General features: G+C 35.4%; 1 protein-coding gene across 4 annotated transcripts in view; it reads right to left on the minus strand.

Moving 5' to 3' along the window:
* Nucleotides 1-2,639: 2,639 nt before the first annotated feature.
* The window catches only part of LOC121873786 (probable glutamate receptor), a 53,544-nt gene continuing 39,725 nt past the window's right edge, over nucleotides 2,640-16,458 (minus strand). For 3 of the 4 annotated variants that reach the window (XM_042377486.1, XM_042377487.1, XM_042377489.1), the window contains 8 exons: nucleotides 15,004-15,135; nucleotides 12,054-12,222; nucleotides 11,629-11,867; nucleotides 9,472-9,656; nucleotides 8,882-9,118; nucleotides 8,363-8,541; nucleotides 3,593-3,740; nucleotides 2,640-2,994 (listed from right to left, as the gene is read on the minus strand). In XM_042377486.1, the coding sequence (XP_042233420.1) occupies nucleotides 2,827-2,994; nucleotides 3,593-3,740; nucleotides 8,363-8,541; nucleotides 8,882-9,118; nucleotides 9,472-9,656; nucleotides 11,629-11,867; nucleotides 12,054-12,222; nucleotides 15,004-15,135 (1,457 nt within the window). In that variant the 3' untranslated portion in view covers nucleotides 2,640-2,826. The remainder of the gene's footprint in view (nucleotides 2,995-3,592; nucleotides 3,741-8,362; nucleotides 8,542-8,881; nucleotides 9,119-9,471; nucleotides 9,657-11,628; nucleotides 11,868-12,053; nucleotides 12,223-15,003; nucleotides 15,136-16,458) is intronic. The other variant, XM_042377488.1, reaches the window with a different exon arrangement.

Here is a 16,458-nt window from a genome sequence, read left to right on the forward strand (position 1 = left end):
CCCGACTAGTGAGGTATTGTTTGTATGTGGAAGTCCTCATGCTATATGGACTGATGATATATACAGGTATATGGAGGTGAGTTAAAATTAAATCTTCATTTTTGTTTCTACTAAAAGCGTGAAAATAACTTAGACACAATTATTTGACTTAAGAAATACAAAAAACAAACCTGTTTACCAGAAATTATTATCTCTGGGGCCGCATACTCATAAGCATTTATGGGACGGTATTTCTTTGTTTACCCTATAACTGGAGTTACAGTCTCCGATCTGTATACCCAAAACAAATATTTGGCGAGTCTGTATTCGAGGCCTTAACTTACAGCACCTCCTTAGGTGCTCTAACACCCTCAACCCGGATATAGTAGTCGCCTTTCTCCCGATTGCATACAAAATTAATAATATATGTTGTTATAATACTTGTTAGACTTGTTTTGTTTTATCATAGAATTATGAAGAAAATGTTTTGTACGTCAACATACTAAAATACGATATTACAGTTTGTCTTTTTAGTTCATTTTTTACCATAAGAAGAGGCTTAAGTGTTTCTATTTCTCGCTGAATGGAAGAGATGAAGCTTTTGTCTTCTTACAACTTATCAAGTAATTTGTACCAAAATAGAAGATTTGTATTGCCCACATTTATGGTACAAATATTTTTTTTATGACAGTAAACTTGCAGTTAGACCTTATTAATGTGGTATAGCCGTAGATGTCCGTCAGTAATGAAAGCCAAATACGAGGTCAAGTTAACATTTTTGCCTAGATTCTGCCTTCTTGGTATGGCTAGGACCAAGTTATAACAAGCTATTCTGCCAAATAATACCTAACCCAATCTGAGTTCATCAAACCTAATAAAGAGAGGGGGGGTAAATTAACAGTGGTATAGCATTTTTTTCTTCGAAAAAGAATTATGTTCATAAGTTTCTTATCCGATACGTTTATTAGTAATATTTTTCGCTGCCAAATTAGTGAAATGTATCTTACCCTAACAGAACCTAACCTTACCTTATCTAGCCTAACCTAACCTAAGAAAGTTGCAATGCACATGATTAACAATTAAATTCTCTAAAAAAAATCAATTTCATTTAAAAATAAATTACATTTGTAGAGATGACAAACGTTTTATAATAATTTTTCCAACATATATATATATATATATATATATATATATATATATATATATATATATATATATATATATATATATATATATATATATATATATATATATATATATTTGCTTATTTTGATCAGTGGTTAACCATTAACCTCAACAGGTAGTAGGCAGCTATCAAACAGGGAGGTACTACCGCCTGGGAAGATATTGGAAACATAATGTGGTGTCTAATGGTAGACCCTGCTGCTATATGGCATCACGAAAATTGTGACCAAATCCCAGGTTGCTGATTTGTCTTTCTACCTAAATTACACACAATTGCAGGGTCTCAATTATTTCTCTTACTTGACAACACAACATACATATATTGTTTCTCACTATTTCTGTTTATTTCTTTATAGTTCTTTATTATTATTATTATTATTATTATTATTATTATTATTATTATTATTATTATTATTATTATTATTATTATTATTATTATTATTAATATTATTACAGTGTTATTATTATTATTGTTATTATTATTATTTTATTTTACTTTTTATTATAAATTTTATTTACTATGAATAACTATTACATTTTCGCCCCCCAGGCCCTGATGTGGGTCAGTGACCTGTGCCCTTGTGGGCTGATCCCCGTAAAAAAAAAAAGTATTACTCAAACATAATTCCATCGTCAGTTATGACGCTTGAAGTCCGTCTAGCAATTATCAAGTGCGTCGATTTCAGCTGATTTCTCCTTCTCTTGTGATTGGTTGATGATTTTGTTAACTGAGCGACGATTGGCCAACTAGCTCTTGCACTGCCATCTACCTTCAGACAAGAGAACTGAATTTACAATGTAAGCATTAGAGTTACGGACTGCTTACGGACCTGTAATTAAATTTTAAGTATGAGAAATTTACAAGACTGTAAGGAGTCTGTAAGTTACGATACCGTATCTCTGCTACTGTACGTAATTGATGAGGTGTTTTGAGTATGCGGCCCTGGTCCATATAACTCATATTCAAGAAGAATTCTAATTTCCCAAGTACTGTTTTTAGTAAACTTATAATCTATCAATTAGGGCTTTTTCTGTGTAGCAAAACGTTATTAATTAAGGAGTATCCTGTTATGACATGCCATAAACAAATATTAAATAAAAATCTGAAAAAAAGACAATAAGAAATAAAAGCCTAAACACTTGGTCACTATTGGGTCAAAATTTGAGCTTCCTCATTGAAAAATTGTGATGTGTATCGCCTGGAAAAGTAAGGAAGAGTTCGAAAGAATATGAAAAAAAAAGGCTTAAACAAAACGAAGGAACCACTGTGTTTCCCCGACCTCTCTCCCCTTTCACTCCAGCCTGTGACGGGGGAAACTCGTATAGTTAGCGGTTAGTTTTTGCCATTTTTCTGAAACTGTGAAAAAAAATCTTAAAACCCTGCAAAGTCTTTTGGATTTTCTTATAAATTCTATCCAATATAGATGCGAGTATCCACAAGGGTAATTAGTATAACCTCCACTAACATAACAGTCAAATTTTCAATATTTTCTATTTGGTTGGTCTTGTACAGATCATATGGTATAAATAACTGGTGAACATATATTATTTACCATTGTTAGCATTCTCAAATAGATCAAAATATTTACTTCACAGGATAGTTAGCCCTTTTGTCTAATATTTGAATTTTGCTGTATTCGATTTTTTATATTCCTAGTATCATCATTCCTCAGGTCTGGTGGTAATCGCGAAAGTTTTGTTGAGACGAGGATGATACTGGACGATATACTCCATCAGCAGGATGAGGATGACGAGGCCGCACCCCAGAAACAAGAGGTAGAAGGCGCCTTGCATGTGCTGCATCCCTAGGACCATCTCTTTTTCGTTACTCTGTGAAAATTATGAAGGTGTTACAACGAGGCTATGAACAACTTTTGTCTTTCATTATCAAATCATTAGATCACAGATTAGATTTTTGTGTACCCTCATATCTATAAAAATTTTAATCTGCAGTCCTTCCTTTGTATTATCCGTTTTTTTTCTTTAATTTTTGTGTTCTTATCTAAGTTCAGTCTATTAAGAAATATGTTGAATTCTGAATATTAATTGTTTCCTATGCGCTCATGCATTGGTCCGCCGGCAGGTTAGAGGATCTCTTTGTATAGTGTTTCGCCTCCCTACAGTAATAGGTCAAGTCAGTGGTCTCCATTATTTAGATTTTCTCTCCCTCACTGTAAACATCTGGGAAGTGGCAGAATCAAACTCTAAATGCACACCATAATTACTTACTGAGTCAAATAAAGGTTAAATTCTTCATAGCTAAAATTAAATTGGGAGGAAATGGAATTAAAAATGGTAAAATCGTCTTATCCGAAGGCAATACAGATATCACTGCTACTTAGTTTCAGATTATGGCGCAAAAAAATAAGTAATGCACAAATGTGGTTCCTAGAGAGAGAGGGGTGATGCCAACGTGCACAACATTTACCAGGGTTGCAATAGGGTCCAGTGCAGCAGCTGCCCTGTTCTCCTTCACGCGCCTGGCTATCACGTCATCAGTCCAGTGTTGTATAATGCCAGCGTCAGTCAACCGTAAAACCATTTGATGAAATCGCCTGTAATATGGTGCTCCTTTCCTAAGAATACAAATGTTATGTAATAATTATGCTAATACTTAAATACTGCAAATAATAACATATGTTTAATAAATTATCATTGTTTCAGATAGCAGCAGGGTGTCCACAAAGTGTTTCTCCGGTTATAAAATTGCATTATAATACAATCAATACAAAAGAAATACCGTTTCCTTTAAGTCGTTGCATAACCAGTTATTATTAAGTGATAGCTAAATGAAACTGGAGATCAATTAATAGAAACCCCAATGTTTCATCAAGCCAGGTTGACTGCCCTAATGTGAGAATATGTGGTTTGAAAACTCTACATGAGTATAATGAACATATTTCCCGATAACCAAAAACTTCATGTTTGATGTAGAGCAGTGGTGCTCACCCTTTTTGCGTGAGTGGGCCACATCAGAGGGGCAACTGTGTAGTTAGGGCGGCACGTATACACATTACTAACATTGATTATTAAGTATTAACCATATATTGTAAACTTAAGGCAGGAATCATAATCACTGAGCCGGATGGTTAATTCCCAACTAACCAGGTTAGTTCACATATATTATATTGGGCTTTAGTAACGAAACCCAATTGAAGTTTCTTGTTTTATTAGAAAGGTATTATGTTTATATGATTCCTGAGTGTAGATCAACCGTAAGTTCCACTATTTATGAGTGTGATGAGAAAGGACGGCGTTTATTTATATAAACGTGAATCAACGTCCGTTCGATATTAGTTGGTGTGAGTGATTTTGAGTAGTGGCCCATCGAGGGAGAACGGAATAGGTATGTCGTTTCCCTCGAGGAAAGACGGAGCCATCCACTGCGGCTCTCAAATAACGTCTTCCTCTAATCAAGGGTACCAAACTACTGCCCGCTTTAGGTGGCCAGGGAGCCGGCTACTTTATGCCTTTACTCAACATAGTATGACGCAGCTTCCTGTGGGCACACCTTATCACGTGTATTGAACATGTCACCTCATAGGCAGTGAAAAGTTACAAGGGATGCATCTGAATATAAATCAGATGTAAATAACCCATATATATAATACTTTCTGTTGATGAGACAGGGGCCATTACATCGCTCGGTTACCACCGGCCAAGCTCCGTGAGGCCTAAATAAGCTCACAGAGTACAATACATCCTATACAACCCTAACCATGTTATAAACATAGGTGTAGACACTAAGCTGTGGATTTTACTACTGTAGGGGTTTTATCTACTACAGGGGTCCTATACTTCAGTGCCTTTTGGGTTAAAATGTTATGAACAATTTTTATCTTGGATGACACTGACTTATAATAACAGAAAAAAAACATGACTTCAAACACAAGCAATACTGCCAATATCAAAAGCAACATGGCAGAAATAATCTTCGCCTACTTCGTGTTTAAAAACACATCTTCTTAGCAATGTACAACTTTTGCTACTGTCATCACGCTGTATGAATGGGTGTGTGGTGTTTAAGACTCTGTCAACGAAACATTCCTTTGTGCAGAGAGCAATGGTACTGAGTTGTGAAGGGTTGAACACGGCATGGCTGAAAATTTACAGTCTGTGATACTTTTGTAGAACTAATACATTTTTATTTTAAGAAGATGTGTCTTTGACATCATTAAAATATGTAGTTTGAAAATTATGAACATTCTTATCCTTCCTGGGATCAAAAGAAAATGTCCACATATTCTATGTCTAATAAATACCGGGAATTATTTCACATCAATATAAATTAAAATAAGTAAGCACTTACAACAATGACAATAACCTATCGATGTCCTATCAATGTGGAGTTATGTCTCGAACATGTAAATGTGTGTATATATTTAATGTATACCTAGATACCACCTATTTCTTGTAGGCTTGATTGAAGAATTCCTTTCTAGAATTTCTTGATAATGTGAAATTGTTGCCGCAATTCCGTAGACTTGTGCGTGTCACTCACAAAGGACTCCAAGGTCCGGTGACTGGGTCAATTTTCACGAAACTTCTGAGTACAGCAAACTACCGCACCTGGTAACACTAGGTCATCCACCACACCATACCTCAGAATGCTGAGACCATCTTTCATGGCCAGAGATTTGTCATCACTAGGGTGAGGTGCTGGGGTGCTGGTAACTGGGGTTTATTCACACCATACGAAAGAATTTTGTTGACAGGATGTTGATTGATTAGTAGTCACAACAACTGCAGTCACGTCCTGTCGCACCCTGGGCAGTGAACGAATCATTTGCAGAAACTAATGTTCACATCAGCTCACAGGATTGTTGCCATAATTCAGCAACTTTTAATAACTCAGTATTGGTTATGGACATAAACTCAACGTGTAGCATATTTAACAGTTCATCTTCCTGTAGCAGTAAATGTAACACTTATAACAATATCTTTTATTGCTATTGCATATTTACACTTACGTTATATATATATATATATATATACTGTATATATATATATATATATATATATATATATATATATATATATATATATATATATATATATATATATATATATATATATATATATATATATATATATATAATCAACGACCTCACCAGCCAGGAATCTTACCCTGGACCTACTGGTTGGGACTAGGGAATGCTACCGACCAACCCACAAAGACACTAAAAGCAGTCCTAGACTGTTATATTTCACACAAAGCCTGTTCATCGAGCTGATGGCGCCATGAACCTCATTGGGAACTGCCCGTGCCTCGTATGTGGTGTCAGTAGTATTTTACCGAATCCAGCTGGTATGAAACACGAGGTACCATATATATACTTCATTTTTAGTCCGTATAACACGCGGACTTTGAACATATAATCAATGACCTCACCAGCCAGGAATCGAACCCTCGACCTACTGGGTGGGACTAGGGAATGCTACCGACCAACCCACAAGGACACTATAAGCAGTCCTAGACTCTGTTATATTTCACACAAAGCCTGTTCATCGAGGTGATGGCGCCGTGAACCTCATTGGGAACTGCCCATGCCTCGTATGTGGTGTCAGTAGCATTTTACCGAATCCAGCTGGTATATATATATATATATATATATATATATATATATATATATATATATATATATATATATATATATATATATATATATATATAGATATATATATAGATATTGATATAGATATTGATATAGATATTGATATATATATATATATATATATATATATATATATATATATATATATATATATATATATATATATATATATATATATATATATATACATATATACATATATATATATATACAAATATATATGTATATATATATATATATATATATATATATATATATATATATGTATATATATATATATATATATATATATATATATATATATATATATATATATATATATATATATATATATATATATATATATATATATATATATATATATATATATATATATATATATATATATATATATATATATATATATATATATATATATATATGTTCTTCTAAACCAGTATGTCTATGTCACAGTAATGGGGAGAACATAATTCCTCTACCTTTACCAACTGTGTATATGGTGTTATGACTGTTAGTTGTAACAATCACTTGAGAAGTTATAGAGGTTCACTGTGTATGAAGTATTTTACTCTTTAAATACCTATACAGGAGTTAGGGCGTCTGTATAGAAAACGCGATCCACAGATGGTCCCAGGTGGGGGGTGCTGGGTGGGTAACAGCACTCTTCCCTCCGCTATGAGTCGGGGGGCGCGCTGCATGACGAACGCCGGGTGAATACACTTCACCACGGGGGAATATCTTCCACAGAATGGTCAGGTGCTGACAGACGCGTTCCTGACCCCTCTCACTTGTCGATAACAGGGATTTCACGTCAACAATAACTCAATTGCGGTTATTGGGAATAATTCTGCACCATCTTTGGGCGACAGAATGAGAAACACTCAATAATTATCGTCTCAATACGGGATATTCTTAGCACTCGGACATTGTTTGTAACGCGTCACTGTAGGGTGTTTGTTTTCTAGTTTCACAAAACACCGACGCCTTGGTACGTAGACTGATATGTTGTTTTCGTACTCACACGAGCTGCAATTCCTGATGTGTAAATCACCGTGTCTTCCGCTATCTATGAGCGTGAAGAGAGAGAAAGAGGGTCACCTACCCTCCGTTCAATGTAAGTTTGGGAGTGCTACTCTCTGAGTAGTGACCCATCGAGGGAGAACGGAATAGGTACGTCGTTCCCCTCGAGGGAAGACGGAGCCATCCACTGCAGCTCTCAAATAACGTCTTCCTCTAATCAAGGATATCAAACTACTGCCCGCTTTAGGTGGCCAGGAGCCGGCTTCTTTATGCCTTTATTCAGCATAGTATGACGCAGCTTCCCGTGGGCACACCTTATCACGTGCATTGAACATGTCACCTCATATCCAGTGGAAAGTTACAGGGAAATCTGAATATAAATCAGATGTAAATAACCTATTTATATAATACTTTCTGTTGATGGGACAGGGGCCATTACATCACAACACCTCTTACAGAATTAGTATTTGTTTGTATATATATATATATATATATATATATATATATATATATATATATATATATATATATATATATATATATATATATATATATATACGTACCTGAAAGACCAGCCAAAGGCAGCTATTATTTTAATTCCAGTTTTGCTGATGTAAAAGGGACTTTGGCTGTAGCTGTCAGTGTAGTGGGAATCGATGACGACGGTAATGTAAAATCTGGGAGTGATGAATGAGTTTCTTCCTTCTAATACCTTGTGCAGTCCCTCAGTAGCTGTCAAAGGCTAGAGAACAAATATAAACACATAGCTTTAATAACACATATACTCATGGATCTAGAATCTACATGATATATATATATATATATATATATATATATATATATATATATATATATATATATATATATATATATATATATATATATATATATATATATATATATATATATATATATATATATATATATATATATATATATATATATATATATATATATATATATATATATATACTAATTAATAAGGGTTTATAGGACAAGCCCATCCCCCTGATTGACCCAATTAACTTAAACTACTTCATGGCCCCATATTTTTTATGGAATTCACAGTTAAGTTTACTTGCCTCCATTCTTCGATTTATCTCTTGAACGACAGGGTCAGTGTGCCTCGAGAAATATTGTCCGGGCGATCCTTTTAACATCCAAGACTGGGTACCCCACTTCCAGTTGTCCAGAGACACCAGATCCTCATAGGTTTCAGGTGGTTGGGACTTCCCCTGGACTGTCAGGTGAGCAATTAAAGACGAACGATACCCTGTGGTGACGACCAGACAGAACACCAGCCACCATCCTACCAACAGCTGTAAGCATAAAGTGAAGGTGATGATCAAGCATCCGCCACCCACATCTACCTGTAAACATAAAGGTAATGACTAGGAACCTGTCATCCATCAGGTGAAAATGTTAACCTATGATTTGGTTTATGAAGCGTTGTAAACTAGTGTGGGTGGTACACTTACTGTATACTGTTGTGTATGTAAGTTGAGAATATGGATGAAATGTGTGTGGATGTTAAATCCTTTTCCTGTTGCTTTCTACAATTATCTTACTCCGCTCTAAGAAATGTGTCTCCCCTTCTCAGAGTCTTCTGTACTCCTTGGTCCACCCACTCAAAAGTAGGAGAGGAACAAAATTAGCAGATAGAAAGACTTACTCTGCCTGAGTCATTGACGGGAGGGTTTGAGGTCGGCCGTTCTAATAGCACGGCCCAGCCATACAGGAGGGCTGTGCTGAATTTAACACCACGATCTCCTGTCACCCACCACCAGGCATTCTGCAGCAGCCACATAACCACGCCCCACGCCAACACACTCAACAGTAATCCTCCCCACAGTTCTCCTTAAGAAAAAAATGAAGAATTATTTAATTACTTGACGCTTTAGGCTCCTGTTAGGTTGTTAAGAGTTAAAATACCGTATCTCTCGCCCAAAAACACAGAAGTGAGTAAAAATTTGGTTGCTTGTAAGGTCTGGCGCTTGGGACATTTGCAGTGTCTTTAGTGGCGATTTTCTAACAATGGTGTTAGATTTGTATGAAATAAAGTTACGATAAAATATTTTGTAAAGACAGAGATGAGTCACTGTTAAATCTATCCTTACCAGTTGTAAAAATTTACATAAATTCCTTTTTCATTAATGTCCTATATAAATGCGGAAAAAATATTGTCTTGCAATTAAATGTTTAAAAATAGTAACCAAAGAAATGTTTTCGACTAAGTTAAAAAACATTATCAAACAAGAAGTATATTGCAATCACAAAGAATATAATGATATGAAAGAATGCATAATGCTGTCAATATTATGGTTTCATTATTCTCTGCCTAATTCACTTACTTTGCCTAATAACAGAAGGGGGCCAATAATCTAAGTAGGATCCCTCCAGTGTTCTTGACAGTTTTGTACAGGGTTATTTTGAAGCCCAATACCATTCTCGTTTCCACATCATAAACTGGTAGGTTATTTCTTAGGTCTAATACCCTTTCTTGAAGTATTTTCTTATATTTGTCTTCATGACAATTTAGTGAGCTTGAAGTTGTGTTCACTCGTGTTAGTGACGCGTGACATCACGACAAATTTATATTTCCTTACATTTTTTATTCCTTCCAGACTTGTGATGTCTTTTCGAGATCCGCTTTGTCTTGTCATGTCAGAAGAGCTGTCAGTTCTCAGACCCTCAGTCTAATTGGATAATCAAGATCATATAGGTCAGTAATCATCTTAGTCGCTCTCAGTTGCACCTTCCTAGGATGTTATATTTTTCTGGAAGTCTGGTCTCCATACATAATATACAGTACGAGACTTAAAAAGCAGAAGGAGCACCTACAGGTACTTACTATACAGGATCTTTGCATTTGAAGTTACGGCTGATTATTTCTAAATTTCGGTTATATTTTAGACTGCTGCTCCAACTTGTTTCACTGCCTTCACTGATGGTCTAAAACGATGTCAAGACCTTTTTCCTGCTCAACAGTGTCCACGAAGTGTTATTCACAGAACAGTTGTGATTAGGAATGTCTTATCTCAAAATATATTTTTCAGCCAAAAACAAGATCATTGTGCAACTTTGAGGCTACATCACATAGTTACATATAAGTCATTTATTTCAGTTTTAGTTGAGTTCTTACATTTGTTTCTTTATAAGAAAAATATTGGGAGCTGTCCCGTGACTTGTACTGTTTAGGTAAGAAAGTTTATCAGTGGTAGACATATTCTGAAACACAGTTGAGCGTTTTCTGTCTCATTATAAATACACTATATATATATATATATATATATATATATATATATATATATATATATATATATATATATATATATATATATATATATATATATATATATATATATATATGTATATATATATATATCGGCTTGGCCATGTGAATAGAGATAGTTCAGCTGTTTTAGGGTCACGAGTGTGACCTCTTCTTACATGCTTACTGCATGTGAGTCACATTATAGTGAATGAATAAAAAATGTAAAGTGTATTGGTCATTATTATATCACTCAAGGTGTGATTATATGTTACTATTCCATACAGAAAAACAAGGATTCAATATGATATCAATAAATCCTTCTCGGGTGCTTTTATTTCTGTATACTGTATTGGCTTTCTATCCATGATCGAGTTGAACTGAAGAAATTCTTCAAAACAGAAATTCCGGAGTAGTTAATTAGTGTAAAACGCTCCTAAAAGTTTGTACTATAATTTTAGCAGTATATCACTATAGCATTAGAACAACAATACACTAATTTTAAAGTTTTTGTGATGACTAAATTTGCCTGCTAAAACCAAAGTAAATTACTCGTACCTGCAAATGGTCTAATCAGAGACAGGTATTGAGGTAACAGAGTAGGCTTCAAGGATACCGGGCATACCACATCAGCTTGATAAGCACCGAAGTTATCCAAGACAACACTCCGCTCTACAGCGGGAGCCGTGGGCATACCAATGTCTATCTCTTCTCGCTGGAATTCGCCCATCATTCCAGTAAACTGGCCATCCTCCAATGTACCCCAAGCACGCTCAGACTGTGCTCGAATCTCAGAACTGTAGGTGATTACTTGCAATTTAAGGTTGTGTTGTTAAAGTTATACTCGATTACTTCAACATCTAAGGTCCTTAAGTGCATATACTAGAAGAGTAATTACATTAGTTGCCAACAAAAAAAATTAAGAGATGCATCTCAATATATATATATATATATATATATATATATATATATACTGTACATACCTGCAGTTGAGTGCTGGTTCCAGAACAGAAAGCAGTCTAGCGTCAAGGCAATCTTTGAGAGTGACGGTACTGCCTGGCTCACTACTGTCGGGCGTGTAGTCATTGTATGGGAAGTAACGAATTGCTGAGAACTTCATCTTAAGGCCCATGAAGTCATGAAACCTTTCTGCTGAAAAAATCGTCAAGGCTTAGAGACTTTAATAGAGATTTTAGAGACTTTTCTTTCCATAAGCAAAAGAGCTACTGAGGAGGCACTAACCAGTTAGGCCAAGGCAACGTACAGACAATGAAATCTTTTGCTTCGATGCAATTATCCAAGTTAGACGGAACCATGTCAACGATTTACAGTTTTAATCTGCAAAGAAAAGAAGTACTGTACCTGTTTTAATGCGTTTGGTGAAATAGAAACAATATTTGAGGAAGACAGTATTGGTGGGCAGAGCACCTGAAAATATTCTATGGCTGAGGAAAATATTCTATGGCTGAGGAAAATATGAAGTCGACACGATCTTGGAGGACAATATACACTTAATTCTCTTATTAAGTTATTCATTAGAATTTTAACCAATAAGATTAGATGAAAATAAGAATATAAATCACAAGAATGTTTAGACAATATGAGTTAAGTCAGGAAGTTTTGTAAATTTTTCTCTATGAATTAACTTTAGTATTCCCTTCCTTACTCCACATAGGAAACAAGAAAACATGAAGTGTAATTCACATTCCCAGGGGTGATTACAGTCTGTAATCAACCTTGAAGATGTTCCGACTGACAAATGATTTACAAGATAATATTGGCTCTTTCGCTAGGCCAAGGTGTGAAATATCTTACCTTTGGCATAACTAGTTAGAATGGACTACCTACCTACCTACCTACCTACCTTGTTAGATTGGACATCCTAGAAAAGTTAGAGATCAAAGAAAAGTAAGCTGTAATGAGAGAGAGCATAAGGATAAAATTAGCTATAATACATGGGATGGGATACGACTATTCAACCTCTTTGTGGTGTAACTGACCGAGGTTAAATGCAGAGAAAAATAAGCCATAATGAAAGAGAACCTAAGGATCAAAATAGCTGTAAATCATAGGAGGGAATACGACTTTTCTACGTGTGTGCATCGGGGCTGTGTCTGATCTGGTTGGTTGGAGTTTTTTTGAGATCACTACATATAACACCATCCATCATCACTACATATAACACCATCCATCATCACTACATCACTCCATCATCACTACATATAACACCATCCATCATCACTACATATAAGACCATCCATCATCACTACATATAACACCATCCATCATCACTACATATAACACCATCCATCATCACTACATATAACACCATCCATCATCACTACATATAACACCATCCATCATCACTAAATATAACACCATCCATCATCACTGCATATAACACCATCCATCATCACTACATATAACATCATCCATCATCACTACATATAACAACATCCATCATCACTATATATACCATCATCCTTCATCACTTCATATAACACCATCCATCATCACTACATATAACACCATCCATCATCACTACACATAACATCATCCATCATCACTACATATAACATCATCCATCATCACTACACATAACATCATCCATCATCACTACATATAACATCATCCATCATCACTACATATAACACCACCCATCATCACTACATATAACAACATCCATCATCACTACATATAATATCATCCATCATCACTACATATAACATCATCCATCATCACTACTACATATAACACCACCCATCATCACTACATATAACAACATCCATCATCACTATATACATCATCCATCATCACCACATATAACATCATCCATCATCACTACATATAACAACATCCATCATCACTACATATAACACCATCCATCACTACATATAACATCATCCATCATCAGTACATATAACAACATCCATCATCACTACATATAACATCATCCATCATCACTACATATAACAACATCCATATCACTACATATAACACATCCATCATCACTACATATAATACCTCCATCATCACTACATATAACACCATCCCATCATCACTACATATACAACATCATCCATCATCACTACATATAACATCATCCATCATCATACTACATATAACACCATCCCATCATCACTCCATCATCACTACACAACATCCATCATCACTACATATAACACCATCATCATCATCACTACATATAACACCATCCATCATCACTACATATAACACCATCCATCATCACCACATATAACACCATCCATCATCACTACATATAACACCATCCATCATCAACAAATAACACCATCCATCATCACTACATATAACACCATCCATCATCACTATAACATATCACTACATATAACACCATCCATCATCACTACATATAACACCATCCATCATCACCACATATAACACCATCCATCATCACTACTACATATAACACCATCCATCATCACCACATATAACACCACCCATCATCACTACATATAACATCATCCATCATCACTACATATAACATCATCCATCATCACTACATATAACACCATCCATCATCACTACATATAACACCATCCATCATCACTAATACATATAACACACCCCCATCATCACTACATATAACTACATCCATCATCACTACATATAACAACATCCATCATCACTACATATAACATCATCCATCATCACTACATATAACATCATCCATCATCACTACATCGGTAAAGTAGTTTCCGAGATTCTCTTGCGGACACACAAACAAACAAACACACAGACATATTTTTTTGTTATATATATATATATATATATATATATATATATATATATATATATATATATATATATATATATATATATATATACACGGGCAACTTGTTTCCTTCCGACAGAAGTTTGTATAAAACAGCGCGATTTGAAAGTAAAACTAACCATTAAAGAAGAGTTCATCAGTATGCTGGGGAGGGGATGTGAGGTTCCAGTCTTGGATAAGTTGGACGTCCGCCTCCCCGTTGTTGCAGAACAGACACCGCCGGTACACCCACACACGCTCACTCACTGATGCTGCCACAGGGAGGGAATTAGCCAGTGGCGTAGCTAGAGTGTGTGCCGCCCGGGGCGGCCCTTGAGTTTGCCGCCCCCCCCTCCCGTGCCCCCACAAAAATTACATATTGCACAGTAGGGGGCAGTGAAATTTTGCTCAAAGCTGCACTCTTCAGGCATTGTTCCTTATACATATCTAAGACTCCATGCCAAATTTGAAGCTGATATGTCGAGGTTAAGTCTGCCGCATTTTCTACTGAAATCTTTAAATTTACCTACAGTACTAGCCAAACAGCCGCTGTGGTGGTGCAATGTTCTGTTCAGTGTTTATCAACTTTTTTTTCATATCTCTTAGTTCATTTAAGTTGTCTTGTTGCAGATGAGTATGGTGCTATGCCTATATTGATTACACTGGTCTGCATTTGGGAACTTTTTTATTTTTATTTTTATTCATGTATGTGATCTTACATATTCTTGGGTTGCTGATTTTACATATCTCCACCATTTTGCTCTATCACGTAAGGATTTTTAATAAAATACAAATTCATGATTTTTAAATATGATATAATATAATAATATATAATTAATTATTAATGTATTCCAAATAACCATGAAATTAATTACGTTTATCATGAAATGAAACAGAATAATCAACATAAAATCTAATGAATGTAAACAAAAATATGCTCCTAATAGTTAGCCTACATATTGATTCAAAGGAAGGAGGACCGCTTTGATTTCCGCTTGTGCTGTGCATGAAATGAGAAAAGGCTGATAATTATCAGCCTTTTCTCATTTCATTTCTCAATGTTGTGTTACTGTACTGTAATGTAGGGGAGACCTGGGTAAGTTAAAGAACTGCTGGCGATGTAAATGTGATGACGGAAAGTTTGCAGATGTCTCAATGATTATAAAGATGGCCGCCCAGGACTGTTCAGAAATATGGGAAAAAGCAATTGGAGATAGGCAGAATGTTCCTCTTCTTAGCCAAAAAAATATTGAGGAAAGGTTGAGAAAATTGTACAGTAGAGGAATTGAACTAAATAAGAACAAGAATGTAGGCAAAAAAGCTGCATTTCAGGTAGAAATGAAAGAGTTGTTTGATATCTGTAGCTGTTATTGTCCCCTTGCCTCCTGTCAGGATGTGAGGTGCATAGTTAAGGAGTGTGACGGATATCACCTGGCATGTAATTGTGTTATAAAAGTTCCCAAACGTGAGGTGCAGTTTCTCCTTGACCAGCGAGGTGATAGGAAGATGAAGATTGCAGGGGTTGACATGAAAGTAACGAAGATGTGGGACAGAGTGACGGCAAGAGAGAAGCATGATGCGGACAGAGTTAGGAG

Source organism: Homarus americanus, unplaced genomic scaffold (genome assembly GCF_018991925.1).
Source record: "Homarus americanus isolate GMGI-L3 unplaced genomic scaffold, GMGI_Hamer_2.0 scaffold25827, whole genome shotgun sequence".
NCBI classification, from domain to species: Eukaryota; Metazoa; Arthropoda; class Malacostraca; order Decapoda; family Nephropidae; genus Homarus; species Homarus americanus.